The 18975-nt window shown below is 55.7% G+C and overlaps 1 protein-coding gene and 1 pseudogene across 1 annotated transcript in view; one reads left to right on the top strand and one right to left on the bottom strand.

Annotated features, from left to right (window-relative positions):
• CLPTM1 (CLPTM1 regulator of GABA type A receptor forward trafficking) overlaps nucleotides 1-18975 on the top strand; it is a 40672-nt gene that overhangs the window by 19542 nt on the left and 2155 nt on the right. The window contains exons 5-13 of the mRNA XM_007943080.2: nucleotides 775-892; nucleotides 8889-8974; nucleotides 9756-9876; nucleotides 10371-10615; nucleotides 11350-11443; nucleotides 13393-13583; nucleotides 13835-13930; nucleotides 14164-14299; nucleotides 14906-15073. Coding sequence (XP_007941271.1) covers nucleotides 775-892; nucleotides 8889-8974; nucleotides 9756-9876; nucleotides 10371-10615; nucleotides 11350-11443; nucleotides 13393-13583; nucleotides 13835-13930; nucleotides 14164-14299; nucleotides 14906-15073 — 1255 coding nt within the window. The remainder of the gene's footprint in view (nucleotides 1-774; nucleotides 893-8888; nucleotides 8975-9755; nucleotides 9877-10370; nucleotides 10616-11349; nucleotides 11444-13392; nucleotides 13584-13834; nucleotides 13931-14163; nucleotides 14300-14905; nucleotides 15074-18975) is intronic.
• LOC122150175 lies at nucleotides 18377-18475 on the bottom strand (annotated as a pseudogene).

The raw sequence follows: 18975 nt of genomic DNA, 5'->3' as shown, positions 1-18975 counted from the left end.
GACAGAGTACAACTGCCCCATAGCATTTCCAACACCTTAAATCTTTACGGAAGCTGACTGCCTCATTTCTGCCCTGTGGAGCAGCTGGTGTATTTGAACTGCAGACCTTTTGGTTGCCGCCGAGTACTTTAACCATATCACCACCAGGGCTACTACCTCATTGGATTAAAGAACAAAAACCAAACTCAGTGCCATGGAGTTGTTTCCAACTCAGCGACCCCTGTTGGGCTCCCCATTGGGTTTCCGAGGGTGTAAATCTTTACAGAGGTAGATCACCCGGGCTTCCTTCCGCAGAGCAGCTGGTGGGTTTGAGCTGCTGACCTTCTGGTTAGCAGTCAAGTGCCTTACCCTCTACGCCACCAGAGCTCATTGGACGGGGGGTTAATATTTCACATGCCTCGGTCTGCATGTAATTAGGCTCTGTGTTGATCCTCATCTTATTTGATGAGTTAAGGTCGCAACGTTTACTGAGCTCTCATTCTGTGCCAGACCCCATGCCAGATCCCTTCTCAGTGGTGCTCTGAGGTCACCACTGTCATTACCTGCTTTCTCCAGGTGGGGCACTGAGGCTCAGATGGGGACGCCTGAGGTCACACAGCTCTTAGGTGCCTCTGGGAGGGTGTGTGTCAAGTCCTGTGTGATGCCAGTGTTTTGTTCTCCTCCACTGAGCTACCCTGCCCGCCCTCAGCACTCCATAAATGGCGGAGAATTGAGGGGCTGTCACGAGCGGCCTCACTATTCCCTTGTCCCATCCGGCCCACTCGTCTCTTGCAGAGCGTCCAGCAGAACGGCTCCATCTACATCCACGTCTACTTCACCAAGAGTGGCTTCCACCCAGACCCCCGGCAGAAGGCCCTGTACCGCCGGCTCGCCACCGTCCACATGTCCCGGAGTAAGTGCTCCCTGTAGCCCGGCCACTGTCCAGGCACTCAGGGCCCTGGGAGCCCACGTCCAGGCTGGAGTGGTGGGCACCACATCCCAGGCTCACAGGCAGGGCTTATCAGGACGATCACCACCCCACTGCCCTTTGTGACCCACGTGGGCTGACTTGTGAACATCCAGCAGGTGGGTGCCCAGAGGAAGGGCTTGGTGATGGTGGCGGAATCAGCTTAGAAACAGCAGGTGGAGAAGGGAGGGGCTTGTGCAGGAAAGGAGGCTGTGTTCTTCAAAGCAGAAGGCCTAGGTACACGGTATATAGAAACAAATGTGCAAAGAGCTTATGAATGAAGGAAAGACTGATTGGATGGGCAGAGGAGGCGGGGGGACCTTCCATAGGGAAGGTGAGCTCTGTAGCTGCATTGGTGTCAACTCCGCCCTCTCGAACCTGCGTTCCCTACACACCTGCCCCAGAAACGGGGTTGACATCTGCGTGAGTGTTCCATAGAACATGCTCCAGCTGGCCCATTGGCAGGGCCTACATGGCTGTGCAGCGAGCCCTTGGACCCTGCCTAGTTGGAGGAATGTGGTCTCCCCCTGCAAAGCTGCCCTCTGCACTCATGCCACCTGGCTCCTGGGTGGTGTTGGACGTTCAGCACGAGGATCGTGATGGAGTGACCAACCCCTGGGACCTGCCAGTGGCCTGAGAAGCCCTGGATCATCCCTTGCCATTTCTAACTCCTGACATGCCCCCATATCAGGTTTTCTCTACCTCGGTCACCTTGTTCAACATTTTTTATGTTTGATGACAACGTACATGGTTTAACATTCAAGTAATTCAGCGAGACAGTGAAAAACTGAGCAGTTTCCTGTCCACTCTTTTCTACGCCCTTGTCCCATCCCCTTTGGGCAGCTGCTTTCAGACCCCTCAGCTGGTCCCTCTACCACCGTGGGTCCACACTTCGGTCCACAGGTTGACACGGGGAGGTCTTGGTTCCTCAGTGTCCGATGGTCTCAGTGATGTCGTGCTGCTGTAGCAGGAGCACCGCACAGCTGGCTTTGCAGACTTTTTCTCACAGCTCTGGAGGCTCGGAGCCCAAATCAGGGCTCAGCTGTGTCGTTTCCCTCTGGGAGCTTCGCTCCTGGTTCGGATATCTGCTGGCAGTCTTGGGCGTTCCTCGGCTTGTGGATAATCCTCACGTGGTGTCTGTCTTCTGTGTGTGTGTGTGTCTAATATGCCCTTTTTATAACTCAGATGTGATTGGGCTTAGGCCGCTCCTACACTGGTATGACCTCAGCTGCTTGACTGCATTGCATTAGATTGCACTATGGAAAGTGATTACATCAGATGGTATGATAGGCAGTCCCTGGATTACAGATGAGATCTGTTCCTAACTGCGTCTTTACGAGTTTGTCAGTCATGGCCAAGGAAGCGTCACCAGAATAGACCTGACTTTTAAAGTGAGGGTGAACCCGAAACAGCTGGAATGAGAAAAATGACCGGTTGAAGCCTCTAGAACCTCAGTCTCCCTCTTACGGAAGATGGGCAGCGCACGTGCCGCAGAGCAGCCAAATCGCTTGCCGCGTGTGAGCACGGTCTGAAGCACGCTGCCCTGCTTAAAGATGGCCACCGGGCCTGCCGCTTTGTCTGTCGCCATCCACAGTCCTGCCGGTGATCCCGTCTCAGCATCAGCCTCCTGAAAGGGCTTGCAACTTTTTTTCTGAATCTCCCATTCCAGGCCTTCAATGCGTGATTTTTCCCGTTCTGGTTACTGTTCTGAATCTACCAGACTGTAAAACTTCCAGTCTGTTCCCAGTTCACTTGTTGGCCGTGACAGAACCAGGTTAAAGAGCAAGCAGTTGTTGTCTGTAAGTGGGACGTTGGTGACACGGGGCCTGTTACGGAGTCCTGGGCAGTACAGTTATACGTGGTCTGCTAACCAGGAAGGTGGGCGTTTGAGTCCACTGAGGTGCCTTGGAGGAAAGGCCTGGCAATTCACTTCTGAAAAACCAGCTGACTGTGTCAGAGTAGCACTGCCTGACACCCGTGGGTTGCCATGAGTTGGAATCAACTTGGTGGCAGTTGGTAATTGTATCACATGACATTGCATAGGTTGTTATGGCAGGTAATCTGCTCTATCTGATGCCAGCTGATTTAATCACAGGTAACCGCTCCACACGGAGTCCCCAGGTGGCACAGATGGTTACGCATTTGACTACTGACTGAAGGGTTGGCGGTTTGAATCCACCCAGAGGGGACTCAGAAGTAAGGCCTGGCAATCTACTTCCAAAAAACCAGCCACTGAAAATCCCGTGGAGCATGTTTCTAGCTGACACACATGGAGTCACCTTGAGTTGGAATCGACTTGATGGCAACTGGTCTTTTTGTTTGTTTGTTTATTTGTTTACTCCATGATGCTGACTGGTGTTTGGCCAAACCATTGGGACCCCATGGCCCTGCCCGTACACATAAAATTAACCATCATATACGTATTACCTGTTGACTTCCTGCTTCAGAAGAGGAAATCCCTCCAAGTACAGGAAAGTACCACGAGTCAGTGATTTTAAAGAACAAACCAAACCATGTATTGCATTGGGCACATCTGCAAAAGACCTGAAAGTATTAAAAAGCAAAAATATCACTTTGCAGAGTAAGGTGTACCTGACCCAACTCATGGTGTGTTCAGTTGCCTCACATGCTGGGAAAGCTAGAGGATGAGTAAGGAAGACTGAAGAAGAATTGATGCATTTGAATTGTGGAGTTGGAGGAGAATACTGAGTATTCATGGATGGCCAGATGAATGACTAAATCTGACTTGGAAAAGGTGCAACCAGAATGCTCCGCAGAAGTGAGGATGGTAAGACAGCGTTCTCATGTACTTTGGACATGTTCTCAGGAGGGACCAGTCCTGGAGAAGGACGTCATGCTGGGTAGAGCAGAGGGTCAGTGAGAAAGAGGGTGATCCTCAATGAGACAGGCTGACACAGTGGCTGCCATGATGGGCTCAGACACAGCAGTGAAGACGGGCTGACACAGTGGCTGCCGTGATAGGCTCAGACACAGCAGCGATCGTGAGGATTGTGCAGGGCCTGACAGTGTTTTGTTCTGTTGTACGTGGGATCGATGTAAGTTGGAATCAACTTGATAGCACCTAACAGCGACAAATTTACCCACATTTTTTTCTTCCAAGGTCTTTATAGTTTTAGAGTACAGATTTAGGTCTTTGATCCATCTTGAGTTAGTTTTTGTATATGGTATGAGATATGGATCCTGTTTAATTTTAAGACTGTTGGAATTTTGATGGAGATTGTATTGAGTTTATAGATTGCTTTGAGTAATATTGACTACTATATTAAAATTTCTGATCCCTGAAAGTAAAATATTCTCCCATTTATTTAGATCTTCTTTCATTTCTCTTAGTAATGTTTTATAATTTTCTATATATAGGTCTCTCACCTTCTTGATTAAATTTATTCCTAGGTACTTGGTAATTATCGGTGGTAATGTTTCCTTAATTTTCTCATCTGATTGCTCATTGCTGATGTATAGAGACCCAATTTATTTTGTGTGTTGACTTGAACCCTGCCTCTTTATTGAATTCTTTTATTCTAATAGCTTTCTTGTGGAATCTTTGGGGTTGTCTATGTGTAAGATCACTTCATCTGTGAAATGGGGTAGTTTGGCATCCTTTCCTACTTCTTTTGGCGTTAAAATATCCTAAAGAATGATAACTTTTTCAATGTCATCTACATGGATGAAACAGAAAGCTGATGCCTCTTTGTTCTTTGGCTTTTGCAGTGTAGTAAATTACATAGTGTGGCTTTTCTAGCCATAGTCTTTGTAAACCCTGTGGTGAATTTGCTGTGAGCAACTGAGTAGCTCCTGATTGTTAAAGTTACCCACCTGGGGTATTTCTGTGGGGAGCAGCATGGAGTAATTTTCTGGGAAGTTTGCTGTCTCTCAGGTGTGTAGAACTCTGATGTTGGGATTGGTTGGTTTGGCCACTCTGCCAGGCTGAAAAGGAGCCCTCCTGGAGGCAGAAAGAGTCTCTCTGACTGCTGGCTGAGAAAGGCGTGCTCCCGAGAGACATGCGCTCCTGAGAGACATGCACTTGTTGAGAAAGAGACGTGAGAGACATGCACTGCTGAGAGAGAGATGTGAGAGACACGTGCTGCTGAGAGAGGGACTGCTGGCTGCTAAGTGAGATGGCTGCCTGTGAGAGACTGAGTGCATTTCTGAACTTGAATTGTAGCCTGTTGCTTCCCTAATAAACCCCGTAATCTGTGAGTTCTGTGTGGCCACTGCATTAAATTATCAAACCCAGCAGAGAGGTGGTGGGTGCTGTGGGAGGAATGGTTGGTGTCAGAGTTGGTGAAAGGGCTGGACGGAGGCAGCATGTCTGGCCTTGCAAGGGTAGGCCTTGGGCTACTGGTTCTGTCTTCCTCTTGTGGGGTTAGAGGAGGTCCGAAGACGTGGCCTCCATGCCTCTTTGGCAACTTTGAGGAGTCACCTGGGGTCTGGCAAGCAGCATCCTGAGCGAGTATGTCTGAGTAAACGTGTCCTGTGGGACATTCTGCTTGTTGACATTTGGAAAGTGAAATCTGCGAAGCTTGTTCTGGGCCGAGGTGAGCTGAGGGGGTGTGGGGTGCAGGGCGGTCCCAGGGGACGTCTGCCTGCAGGTGAGCTCTGTCAGGGGTTTGGTTTGCATGAACCGGATGCCTCAGAGGTTGCCCTGAAGTGAGCTGGCTGGTTGGCCGGTTTGTGGCATCTTGTGCTGTCTGTGTGTGTGTGTTTTATGAGCCCGTTGGTATAAAATGCCCAGAGTAGGCAGATCCGTGTTGTGGTTGTCATTGTTGGTTGCTGTCAAGTCGACTTCAGCTCCTCGCAGCTCCGTGTGACTGAGGAGACCTGCCCTGTAGTGTTTTCTAGGCTGTCATCTTGATGGGAGCAGACAGGTGCCAGCCTTTCCTCCTGCAGAGCCACTGGCTGGGTTTGAACTGCCAGCCTTTCAGTGAGCAGCCAAGTCCTTATCTGTTTGTGCCACCAGGGCTCCTTAGGCAAATCTGTAGAGACAGACGGTAGATTAGTGGTTGTCTAGGGCGTGGGGTGGGGTGGGCTGTGACCACCACTGTGATTTTTGTCAAGGGTCAGTGTGAGAGGTTGTGCTGTGGGTAGATGAGGCGGATAGCCGTGTGCTCTGCAGTTAGGACGAGCACCATAGTTATCCAGCCCTCCCTCCCCAGCCACGGCTCTGGGACCGCTCAGGTGGGGTCTCTGAAGGGCTAAAGACCACCTGACAACTGCTGGACCAAGAACAAGCGTGTGGAGTCAGAGAGCCCCCTCCCATCCCAGCATGCCTCCCACCCAAAGGGCTGGGGTCAGTGCTCGAGAGCAGCCACAGAAGAAGTTTGAAATGTGTAGCAGCCACGTGGACCACATGAACAGCAGCTGTGAAATTAACATGAATCCCGTACTTCATTGAACCCAGTATGTTACCATCTCAACCTGTGCTCCATGTGAGGCCTTGTTAGTAAGATATTTTATGTTTGCTCCTCCAGCACTGAGTCACTGGAATCTAGCGTGTGTCTGCCTCCCGGCTCGTGTTGGCTGGCACTGTCAGCTGGTACTGGCCGTGTTTCCAGTACTTGGGAGCCGGGCAGCTGCCACCGTGATGTGGCCACTCTGATTTCACTGAGAAGGGGCTCCCTCCTCCCACAGTGGCCTCTCGTGTTATAGTCCTGTCAGGATGCCGCCAGGTTACAGGAAGGCTCGTGCCTGTGCTCTGCCCGCCTTCCCCTCCCGCCCGTCTGCTGTCCCTGAGGTGCTGCCCAGCACAGCTGTGCCGCCTTCCCAGGCAGCCTCGCCCACATGGAGAACAGCGCTGAGCAGGTCCCCCCAGGTGGTGTTCTCCAGGATGCCCACCCTTGGTTGGTTCCTGCCCACCACGGACCCGGGGCTGGTGCGTTAATAACAGTGGCAGTGATGGGGTGCTGTTAGCGCTGCACCCGGCTGAAGGTTGCCGGGTTCCCGGGAGTGGTTTGGCAGTGAGCTTGTCCATAGAACCCTGAAGCCCACAAGCCCTGTCCTAAGCGGGTGAGGTCTCAGCCCTGTGGCCTGTGTCAAAGTGACAGGCAGGATGCCCCGCCTGGTTGGGTTCTGTGTGGAAGAGAGCCCCCTCCGAGCAGCTCTGCAAAGAAGAGGGGAGGGCTTTTAGCCCCATCCTTTTAGCCCCATCCTCCAGAAGAGGGACTGAAACCCAGGAGGCGATGAACTTTACCCAGCATCCCTCAGCACCTAAGAAGCAGAGCTGGAATCGGGCCCCCAATCCCCAGCTCTCAGCCACGTCCTTGTCCAGTTCACCATCTGCCCCTTGCCCGTGTGGGCAGAAGAAGTCACAGGACGCAGGCTGTGCTCTGTCCCAGCCGTGCAGTTAAGCACGTGACTATTGGCCAAAAGGTTGGTGGTTCCAGCCCACCCAGGACACCTCAGAAGACAGGCCTGGTGGTCTACTTCTGAAAGATGACAGCCTTGGAAACCCCGTGGAGCTCTGGACACGTGGGTCGTGAGGAGGCGCAGTCGACTGATTGGCACCTGCCCACAGAACAGGAGGAAGAAGCTCTACAGTGCGCCTGGCGAGGGGGCGGGGCGACAGCGTCAGCGTGTGAGCAAACAGCCCCTCCCAGCATGTCCTCAGAGGCTCGGCCTGGTGGCAGGGAGCCAGTGGCCAGCCTGGTGAGGGGTTACTCCAGGCCTGGCCTTTTCAGGAGGAAGTGTGTTCAGCTCCCCACGGTGCTTCTCACGCTGGTGGCCTCAGATCCTCTCTGCCACTGTCAACCATCCTTCATTTAGGTTCACTTACTCTGCTAGTCTTCTGAGCCGTGGGCTCCATGTCCGTATCTCCTAGGGACATGTCAGTGTCCAAGGCAGGCCTGGTGCTCCTCACAGTCTCGCTGTGTGGTCGAGGGGGGCATGCTGCGGCCGGTGCATGTTGGGTTGTGAGGTGTGTTGTGAGGAGAGTGGGTGGCGTCTTGAGTCAGGTGATCAGCAAGTCTCATGGAGGAGGGGATATCCAACCAGGGCCTGAAAGACGAGGAGGCAAGACCATTTCGGGGAGCCTGAGTGGCGAGTCTGAGGGCCCAGGGTTGGCATATTTGAGGAGAGGGAGTGAGCCTGGTATGGGCGGGAGGAAGGGAGGGACAGCGGGGCTGCAGCTGTGGTGTGCGTCACGGGCACACTGCTGGGGCAGCCCTGGGCTTCTGGAAACAGCATGATGTGGTCAGATACTGGTTTCCAGGAATCGCTGGCTGGCGTGTGGAGGAGAGGTCCTGTGGTCAAGCAGGGGGGACTGGCAGCTGGTGAAGAAGTGACTGTGGGCACTGGGAGGCGGTGCTGTGGCTGGTGGGGTAGGGCCCGAAGACGGGAGCAGAGGTCGGATCAGGGACCAGGCCGGTGGGAGTGACATGACGGGTTCTAGGGAAGGAAGACACCTTTTCCGGCTGGAGGATGGAGCAGGTACTGGTGTCACTCCTGCTGTCAGCTCCAGCCCACAGCCACCGCACACACCACCGAGCAAAACACTGCCAGCCCCGTGACTGCCGGCAGGTCGGACGTTGTGATCCGTCAGGTTTTCCGAGGTTGGTCCCCAGGCCTGTTGCCTGGTCATTCTTTGTCTGGAAGCTCCACCGGAAGCTGTTCCGCCTCGGAGCAGCAGGCCAGCCCCACCGTTGGGTGGCGGCCGCCCGCGAGCTGGATTGGCTGCGATGGAGCTGGGGTTTCCTGTAATACAGGACGGCGGCTGCCCTGCCACTGAACCGCCACGCCCCCACGATGGCACTATACAAACGGGGAAACAGTGGGCTGCATCCGGTTTGGGAAGGAGATTCAAACTTGGCCGTGCACCTTGTTATCAGTTGGGTATGGAGGAGGGGCAGCCGGGGGACCACTGAGCAGCTGTGGGTGGGAAGGCCAACCACTCTCCTGTCCACCCTTCCTCACCTCCCCCCCACGACAGTGATCAACAAATACAAGCGCAGGAGATTCCAGAAAACCAAGAACCTGTTGACGGGAGAGACAGAAGCAGACCCGGAAATGATCAAGGTAACCGCCAGCAGGACCATTGGGTGTGAAGAGGCCACCAGGCCTGGCCGTGGCTCCGCTGCAGCCCGTCAGGATGCTTGTTGGGGCTCTTGTCTCTGGGCCTGGGTTTTCTTCTCTGGATACGGGGTAGGACTGCCAGCTGCCTGCTGGGGTGAAGAAGGCTCTGGGTGAGGTGGTCGTGGTGACGTGTTCCTGACCCCTCGCCAGCCCTGCATGGTGGCTCCCATCCCCAGCCCTGTGCTCTGTGCACACGCACTCCCGACCCCTCCCAGCCCCACGTGGTGTGGTGGCTCCTGTCAACCCTCTTCTCCAGAGGAAGAAGCCGAGGTGCAGGGAGGGGAAGCCTGCCCACCGTCTCTCACCAGGCGGCAGACTGTGTTCACCCCAGCAGCCAGCTAGGCCCAGCCCACACAGAGCTCGGAGCTGTGGTGGGTGCCACGGGCCTTCCTCTCAGAGGGTCCAGTCACCATGTGAGGCTGTGTGTGGGTCAAGCTGGGCTGGAACGTTCTCTAGCTCATAGATGTCACGAGGCCGCAGCCCAACCCACCGTCCAGGCCTCCCTGTACCTCTGTGGCCTCTGGCGGAGGAGTCCTCTCAGGAGGCCTGGAGCATCCAGGGAGATGGTGTCTGGGAAGGACTTGGCTCAACAGCAGAGTCGAGGTGGTGGCCGCTCTTGGCCATCAGGGTTGTTGCGGGAGCCCTGAAGAGGAGGGCCCGTGGAGGTCGGCACCCACTGAGCATCGCACCTGCTCTAAGACTATCACTCTGTCACCCCACACAGAGGGCTGAGGACTACGGGCCTGTGGAGGTCATCTCCCACTGGCACCCCAACATCACCATCAACATCGTGGATGACCACACGCCGTGGGTGAAAGGCAGTGTGCCCCCGCCCCTGGACCAGTGTAAGCGTTGTAGTGCCCCCAGCAGCTTGTGGGGAGATGCTCCAGGCCTGTGAGCCCCCGGCCCCCTCTGCTTCTCCCTGCCCTGCTCTGTTCCCCTCCCAGATACGGCCACCCCCCTCCCCTCCCTCACCCTTCTGTGACCCAGGACAGACCATCCCAGGGCCAAGACGGGGTCTGCAGACAGGTCCCATTCAGCCAGCGTGCCACTTTCCAAAAATGTGTATTGGTTGCCAATGTTTGAAATTGAGGCAGCATCCAGTGTGTTTCTCCTGCTTTGGTAAAACCTGGACATAAGAGAACCGAAGCCCCCTTCCCTGTGGGCAGCCGCGGGCCCTTCAGTTCCTCACATGCTCCTTGTCCCCAGGCTGTCAGGCCAGTCGGGGTTCCTGTAGATGTCTGAATTGACCACTCCAGACTTGGGGGCCCCAAGAGGCCTTGGGGGGGGGGTCCCACACCCTGAGCAGGGCTAAGTGGAGCCCGTCCTTTGCTGGCAGACGTGAAGTTCGACGCAGTGAGCGGCGACTACTTCCCCATCATCTACTTCAACGACTACTGGAACCTGCAGAAGGACTACTACCCCATCAACGAGAGCCTGGCCAGCCTGCCGCTGCGCGTCTCCTTCTGCCCGCTCTCCCTGTGGCGCTGGCAGCTCTACGCTGCCCAGAGCACCAAGTCGCCCTGGAACTTCCTGGGGGACGAGCTGTACGAGCAGTCGGACGAGGAGCAGGACTCGGTGAAGGTGTGTGCAGCCTGGGCGGCCCGGGGCCCGGGGCCCGGGGCTTCCCAGCACCTTGCTGGGCCCAGGGGGGAAGGGGAAGTGGGCCTCCCGAGAGGTGCTCCCTGGTTTCACAACCCCTAGGGCCCCCCGAGGGGGCAGGAAGTGGGTGCTGGGTCCTCCACCCCAGGGTCCTGTCCCTGAGGCCTTTGTCTTCTTTGCTGGACTGGAGCCTTGGGGCGGCAGCACACGCATGTGACAAGCGTGCGCACACACACAGGCACACAGGCACACAGACGTCTGCGTCTGCCCAGATCTGTGTCCGTGAATGTGGCCTTGGACACAGTGTCTCTGCTTGGCCCCACTGCATCTTGAAATAGCATCTGGTGTCTGTTTTTCTCCTCACCTGTGACTGTGGTGTTGAGACGCCGCCTGGCCTCTCAAGGTTGTCGTTGGTGCAAGGTCTGTGTCCCGTCATCTCTGACACCCGTCTCCCTCCGTCTCTTGGCCTCATTCCCCTTGGCCGTCTGCCCATCTCCTCCTCTGTCTCTCCCCTTCTGTGTCTGCTGTGCTCGCTCACTCCTCATCTGTCCACCTCTGGCCGGTGCGCTCACTTTCTCTTCCTCTCTGGGCAGCCCCAAGGGTCAGGTCTGGGGGAAGTAGCCAAAGGTCCTTCCGGGGGCCCAGGGGACAGGAGAGGGGCCTGGGGCAAGGGAGGGCAGTGCTCACAGGGACTTTCCTCTGCCCTGCCCACCCAGGTGGCCCTCCTGGAGACCAACCCCTACCTGCTGGCACTCACCATCATTGTGTCCATCGTCCACAGCATCTTTGAGTTCCTGGCCTTCAAGAATGGTAGGGCTGGGTCCGTGAGCCTGCAGGAGGCCACGGGCATAGGGCCTTGCCCCCTTCCTTCTCCCCTCCATCCCCCCGGTCCCGTCTCTGCCTGGGGTCTCCCAGCCCCGCCCTCTGGAGGGCTACTGAGCTTGAGAAGGAGCAGTGGCCCCAAAGCTCCCAACCCAGAAACTCCCTCCCCCTGGGCGAGGCACTGAGGAGGGGCAGACGGCACCTCCAGGAAGCAGGGCTGGGGAACTCCAGGAGCAGGGAACCCCCAAGCTGCTCCTACTGCCCTTCCCGGCAGGCCGCCTGTTGAAGTGGCCCTCAGGGTGAGAGGAGGCTGCCCTGGCCCCAGTAAGGCCCCCGGGGCCTGGAGGCCAGCCAAGCTGGAGGCTTGCATTTGTGGAAGACTGCCATGAGCCAGGCCCTGCCTGGAGCACCTTGCCAGGTGGCTTCCATGAGGAAGCCTGTTGTCACCCGTGGCTACCAGTAAGGACGCGGAGGCCCGGGCAGTTAGAGGGGCTTGTGTCCGGTCACACAGGACCCAGGTGGCCGGCCAGAGCCCTGACGTGCGGCCTCCTAGCCCCACGGCCGTGCCTGCCCTCCCCAGCGGATGCTGGTCAGGGGGCGGAGGCCTGCTGCCCTGCACCTGCCGGAGTCAGCGCTGTGGCTGTTGTCGGGAGTTACCTCCTAGAGGAATGGAATGCCCTAAGTGAGCCGTCGTGGTGCTTGTCCTCTGACAGGGAGGCTGTTCCAAAGAAAGAAACCAAACCAGCCGCCGTCGAGTCGTCGACTCGTGGTGCCCCGTGGGTCTCGGGGAGCTGAGCCCCACAGGGTTTCCGTGGTTGTGATGTTTCAGAAGTAGATAGCCAGGCCTTTTTACCAAGGTGCCTCTAGCTGGAGGACTCAAACCACTGCCCTTGGGTTAACAGCGGAGGACTTAACGCTTTGCACCACCACAGACTCAGGGAGGCTGTTACTGAGTGCTCACTGGCCACGTGCCACCCTGTAACCCCCCCGGTCCTGTGTACTGGGATCAGCTGGGATCCCTTAACTACCAAAGAGACAGAAAGGCACAGGGTGGTGTGGCTTTAACACACGGCTTCAACAGACCTCCCAGTCTGAGGGGGCTGGGGTCCTTCAGCCCCTCAGAACCCAGCCCAGACCCGTTCCCCCCAGTCAGGGTCAGGCAGGGATCTGGAAATGCCCCCGTCAAAGCTGCTCAGGGGCATGATGTCCCAGTGGAGGCAGCTGGGTTGGGGGAAGCCTGTGGAGTGTGGCGGCAGCCAGAAATGGGGTGGGTCAGGCCCGGCCTGGCCTCTGTGAGCCGGCTACGGTCCACGGAGGAGGGTTGGCCTTGTGATGCTGCACGGCCCCCCCAATGTCCCAACTGCTGACCCCTCTGGCTGGCTCGGTCACACAGTGGGAGCTGTGACTGCTGTCACCCCCATTGGGCAGGTGGGTGGGGAGCCAGGCAGATGAGGCGCCGAGGCCCAGCGAGGGGCCAGGCGCCTGAGGTGCAGGAGCAGCCCCAGCAGGAGCTCCGGGTTGGAGGCCACCGTGCAGGGCGCTTGTCTCTGTCCTGAGTGTGTCTCTGGGCCAGTTGTTGGTTTCAGGGTGGAGGCTGGAGGGGGTCTCAAGGCACGTGTTCTGGATCTTCCTGCCCCAGGGGCCAGGATGTCCCCACTGTGCACAGCCCTGGCCCACCCCATGCAGCCATACTCAGGCTGTGCGGCCTTGGGGCAGTGGCTCCCTGTGGCCCTTGCACCCAGTGCAGTGGACACCAGTCCACGGCCCATCGAGATCTGTCAGGCAGGGGCTCGTCCCACGCTGCCTGTCCCAGGTGAACCAGAGACTGTCCGTGGGAGGGGGCGGCGATGTGCACCCCACCCCACAGAGAACCCCACCCTGCCCCGGGGGATGCGGCTGCCTCGGGGGCCCCAGCCTCTCCCTCTGCCCCCGCGCAGACATCCAGTTCTGGAACAGCAGGCAGTCCCTGGAGGGCCTGTCCGTGCGCTCCGTCTTCTTCGGCGTGTTCCAGTCCCTCGTTGTCCTTCTCTACATCCTGGACAACGAGACCAACTTCGTGGTGCAGGTCAGCGTCTTCATCGGGGTCCTCATCGACCTCTGGAAGATCACCAAGGTCATGGATGTCCGGGTGAGCTGCCACCTCGCTGTTGCAGGGACCCTGGAGGGGAGCTGGCCCGGCCGGGACTCTGGAGCCGGCCCTGGGGGCTTTCCCGACGCCTCCCCCACTCCCTGGACCAAGGGGGATTTTCACAGCAGGGGATTTTTCGGGTCACATGTAGGGCAGGGGAACTGGGAATGGTGGGGAAGGGCAGGGGCTGGGCCAGCATGGTGGGTGGGAGCCACTGGGGCAACTGACCGGGCCTCCCTCCCTGTCCACAGCTGGACCGGGAGCACAGGCTGGCAGGAATCTTCCCCCGCCCGACCTTCAAGGACAAGTCCACGTACGTCGAATCTTCGACCAAAGTGTATGACGACGTAAGTGCCTTCCACAGTTGGTTAGAGCAGTGGGTATAGGCTGGGGCATCTGTCTGTGACTGAGGCGTGACAGCTGTGTCACACCCTGGCTCCACACCTGCCACATGTCCTGGCCAAGTCCAGAGTTCCCAAGGCCACCTGGAAAGTCCCCTGGGGTAGGCCCACTGGGCCAGGTGTGGGCGGGCAGGGTGGAGCCGCGGAGCCGGGTCACAGCCTTCCCGACGACCCCACAGATGGCGTTCCGGTACCTGTCGTGGATCCTCTTCCCCCTCCTGGGCTGCTACGCTGTCTACAGCCTCCTGTACCTGGAGCACAAGGGCTGGTACTCCTGGGTGCTTGGCATGCTCTACGGCTTCCTGCTGACCTTCGGTGAGCCGCCCTGCCGTCCACGCTCAGCACCCTGCACGGCGGCCACCCTCCAGGACCTGCGCCCAGGCTCTGGGCCGGCTGTGCTCAGACCTGCAGTGATCAATCAGCCCCACATGGGACACCCAGTCCAGTCAGGGAGGCAGACTTGTGCCCTTACAGTGACAGCCTGGAGCAGGCTGGACTGTGGAGCCTGAGGGTTGGAGAAGGCTTCCTGGAGGAGATGAACAGTACATTCCAGTCCCTGCCCCCAGAGAGCATGTCATCCTGGGGGGACCCAGACAGTGAGCAGACTAGTGGGTCACAGAGCGAGGGGAGTGCTGGAAAGGGCACAGTGAGGGGCACCCTCAGGGGCGGTCGTGAGGCGCAGGAGGGGCCTCGCAAAGACCTGGTAACAAAGCAGCGCAGGCCCAGGGCTCTGAGGTCGGATGGGCCCGCGGCGTTTGGAAGCAGGAAGAGGAAGCCGCTGTGGCTGGAGCCCGGTGGGCAAGGAGAGGGGTGAGAGGCGTGGGCAGCGAGGGCAGGGTCTGGGAGCCAGGCCCTCAGCTGCAGGCTGTGTGTGTCGCCTCTGCTCACATGCCTCTCTCTACTGCCCCCTGCCCGCCTCAGGCTTCATCACGATGACACCCCAGCTCTTTATCAACTACAAGCTCAAGTCCGTGGCCCACCTGCCCTGGCGCATGCTCACCTACAAGGCTCTCAACACCTTTATCGACGACCTGTTTGCCTTTGTCATCAAGATGCCCGTGATGTACCGGATAGGCTGCCTGCGGGATGGTGAGGCCCAGCGGGCGGGCCAGGCAGGGCCCCCGTCAGGGCAGGGTCCGGTCTGAGGGCGCTTGGTTCAGTCTTTTCAGGACCCTGGTTAGCTCCCCAGCCACAGCTCAGCCTGACCTTGGGCTGGGGGACGGGTGTGTCCTCGTTATCTGGTGCTGCTGACAGACACTCAGGTGGGCGGCTTAAACCAGTTTCTCGCACCGTTTAGGAAGACAGAATTACGAAGTCAGGGTGCTGGCTCTGGGGGCAGGCTTTTTCTCTCTGTCTCTTCACTTCTTCCCAGATCCTTGGAGATCTTCATGTGTCCTCGCATCTGTCTTCCCCCTCTCTACTTCTCTTGGTTGTTTTGTTCTTTTTTTATATCTCAAAAGTGATTGACTCAAGACATGCCCTATGCTTATCCTGCTAGTCATTCCAAATAGGGTTATAACCACAGGCATCGAGGTGAGGGATTAGAATATGTATTTTTGGAGGACACAATTCAATCTATAACATACCACCCTTTGGCTACCGCCCCCCCCAAAATTCGTGTCCTTCAGCTACATGCAAAACAGTCACCCCGTCACATCCTCAAAGTCTTAAAGCTAAACTCTGAGTCTAAAATCTCATCTTCTCATTCCTCTGAATTAGATATGGGTGAGACATTAGGTGTCTTCCATCCTGGGCCATGCTCTTCATCTGTGAGTCTAGATCACAAGTTAGCTTGTTTCCCCAGGGCAACGGTGGAACGAGTACAAGGTAGATGCTTCCAGTACAAATGAGAGAACTTGGAGGGGAGGGACGGATAATGGGCACCCAGCAAATCCAAAAGCCAGCAAAACAATTTGCATTAGCTCTCGAGGGTTGAGAGGGACCCTGTGTTCTCTGAGACTGCCTGAGCAGTGGTCCTGCCCTGCAGACTCTGGGTTGGCCGTGCCTTCTGGATTCTGAATAGAGGCCCTTCAGCAGCTTCAGCTCCCCTTCAGGCCACCAGGACAGCACCTCTGCTCTCTTAGTCCATCTGAGTGGTGATGCCAATCCCTTGGGCCCAGCAACCCCTTTCTTTTGCCCCTAGGCATGGCAGCAGTCACCCCACACACGCACACCGTAATGGTAGCCCCACGCTCTGGAACCGGCTCTTTGAAACGTAGGAGGCTGTGGCCCCACCCTTTGAGACCCAGGAGACTGTGGCCCCACCCTTTGAGACCCAGAAGGCCCTGCTTCCCATGTGCTTTCCAGCCGTCCGGCTGGTCTCCAGGCTGCTCCAGGGGCGGTCCTTTCCTTTTCTTGGAGAATAATATACGTGGCTTCCTTGGCCTGTTTCCTGCCTGTGGAATTTTAAGAGGCAGACAGCTTGCTTTCCTTTTGTTTTTTCTCTGCCCCCTTCAGTCTAAGCTGGTGGGTTTTCTGCTTTGGTCGTTGGTTAGATCCATTAAGCACAGGCTTCATCATTAACAAATAATCGTATAGCCATGTTTTTGGTGAATATTATAGAACATGTGTCTTTTGTTTGTTGTTGTTATTGTTGTGTTATGTGCCGTGGAGTCGGACCCGACTCATAGTGACCCCTCCTTGGGTTTCCGAGGCAGTATCACTACGGAAGTAGGTTGCCCAATCTTCCTTCCGAGGAGTGGCTGGTAGGTTTGAACCACCAGCCTTCTGGTCAGCAGTCAAGTGCCTTAGGCACCCCTTTGAGATCTTCCTTTGAGGTCTCATCAGCCAGATACCCAAGTTCATCACTTACAGATTCCACCAAACATTGGAGCATAATTCAGACAAGTTCTTGGCACTGCGTAAAGAGCATTGCCCTTCCTCCACTGTCCAGTCACATGCTCATCATTTTCTTTTAATGTCTCACCAGAGCACATTTAACATCCAGTTTCTAGCAGCGTTCTGTAGCTGGCGTCATGTGTGTTCTCTGAGAGACTTTCTCTATAGTCCTTCCCACTTTGCCTGTGAGCACTCACCAGAATTCCCTTTGACATCTGTGATTCTACCAACAGTTTCTTGAAGCCTATGTTGGCTTTTACTTACTATTAATCACCTTAAAAGTCTTTTTTTTCCCCATAGAAAAATCGTTAATTTATTTGGACTAGACTCAGCTGCATGTTAGTGGCAGCAGCTGCTCACACGTCTTCCAAACCCACTGCCATCAAGTTGATTCAACTCAAAGCAACCCCTAGGACGGAGGAGAACTGCCCCGTAGGGTTTCTAAGGCTGTCAGTCTTTTTTTTTTTTTTTAATTTATTCCTGTGATTTGGGTGCATATTTACAAAGCAGATTTGTTTTACTCTCAACAGTTCATTCATCTTTGGTTTCACGGCCCCAATTACAATCCCAGCAACAAAATGCTGTCCTCGCGTCTCCTCTCCGTGACTACCCCTTCCCTTCTTACCTGTGCATTCCGGTCTGTGCAGCTTTCCTCTATGCAAATGCTGCCCTTCTGATGTCTCCTGGTTGGTTGATCTAAGGGGTACATCTTGCTAGGGTGGGTGGATGCATCTCCCTGGGGTAGGTGTTTGGCTGGTAGGCCTTTCTGTTGTTTGGCTGAGAGCTAATCCACGGAAGTGAGTCCAGGTCCACGCCTAGAGGATTACCCAGGGCCATTGTCTCGGAACCTCCACCAGTCCGTCCGACCAGTAATTCTGATCATGTTTGTGCTTTTGAATTTTGTTCCACATTTTCCCTCCCACTCTATCCAAGATCTCTCATTTTGATCCCTTTCCCAGTGGTTGGCATTGTTAGCCAGGCTCCATCTATTTCTTCTGGTCTCAAGGTCCTGAAGGCTGAGATTCCTGTGGTCCATCATACCTTGGACTAATTGTTTCTATATGACTTTGATTTTCTTCACTCTTGGCTCTGGATGAGAGGGGACCAATAGTTGCATCTTAGATGGACACTCAAAAGCTTTTAAGACCTTAGTCACTACTTACCAAAGTAGGATGTAGAACAAGATTTTTGTGTGCTATGTTGTGCCAATTGAGTTTGATGTCCCCTGAGACTGTGGTCCTAAGCCTGCGGGCCCAGTGACTCACTCTCTCAAGGTGCTTGATTGTCACTGAGAAGCTACTCCCAGCCTTGTCCCGAGTTACTTCTATAATGTGTATAGACATTGTTGTAGCACAAATACTTGTGTGAGGATGTCAGCCATATCTGTCTGTGGTTGGGTATGGTTCCAGTTCGCCCACCCACACCTGATCTTCTTATCTGTGTGTGCATTTGCCCATGAACTAGGGTTTGTTGTTCCTGGTAATGCAGCATTGTGCGTGTCAATAGTATTTGCCTTTGTTGTCTGCATCTTCCATGCATGTTTCTGCGTCCTCTAAGAATGCGGAGCGCGTCATGAGTTTGTGTGTCATCCTTGCGCGGGAGCCATGCTAATCTCTGTATTGTTCCAATCTCAGTGCGTGTCCGGAGGCAAGCGCAGCACCTTCAGACTCTTCCAGCCTCCCCATCACCCATTTCCAAAGCTGCTTCCATATTGAAGTTGTCTGTTAGAGCGGCCCCCCACTCTTCTGGTACCAAATTCTATCTTAGGTATCCAGTGCTGCTGTTATAACAGAAATAATGGCAAGGGGTGGCTGTAGGAACCAGAAATGTGTCTTCTCATGGTTTAGGAGGTGAGCAGCCTGAATTCTGGGTGCCGGCTCTTGGGAAGGCTTTCTCTCGCTGTCGGCTCTAGAGGAAGGTCCTTGTCTTTTCGCTCCTGCCTCTGAGTGATCTTCGTGTGTCTTTGCCTCCCTCATCTCCATCTCTTTTTCTCTCCCTTGCTGTTTAGTCTCTTTTATATCTCAGAAGACATTGACTCAGGACACACCCTACACTAATCCTGCCTCATTAACATAATAAGCACAACCCATTCCCCAGTGGGATTATCCCCATAGGCACAGAGAGTGAGGATGTGCAGCACATGATTTTGGGGG

Source organism: Orycteropus afer, unplaced genomic scaffold (assembly GCF_000298275.1).
Source record: "Orycteropus afer afer isolate SDZICR_OR568_19922 unplaced genomic scaffold, OryAfe1.0 scaffold00099, whole genome shotgun sequence".
NCBI lineage: Eukaryota > Metazoa > Chordata > Mammalia > Tubulidentata > Orycteropodidae > Orycteropus > Orycteropus afer.
This window is presented reverse-complemented; position numbering and strand designations above follow the sequence as displayed.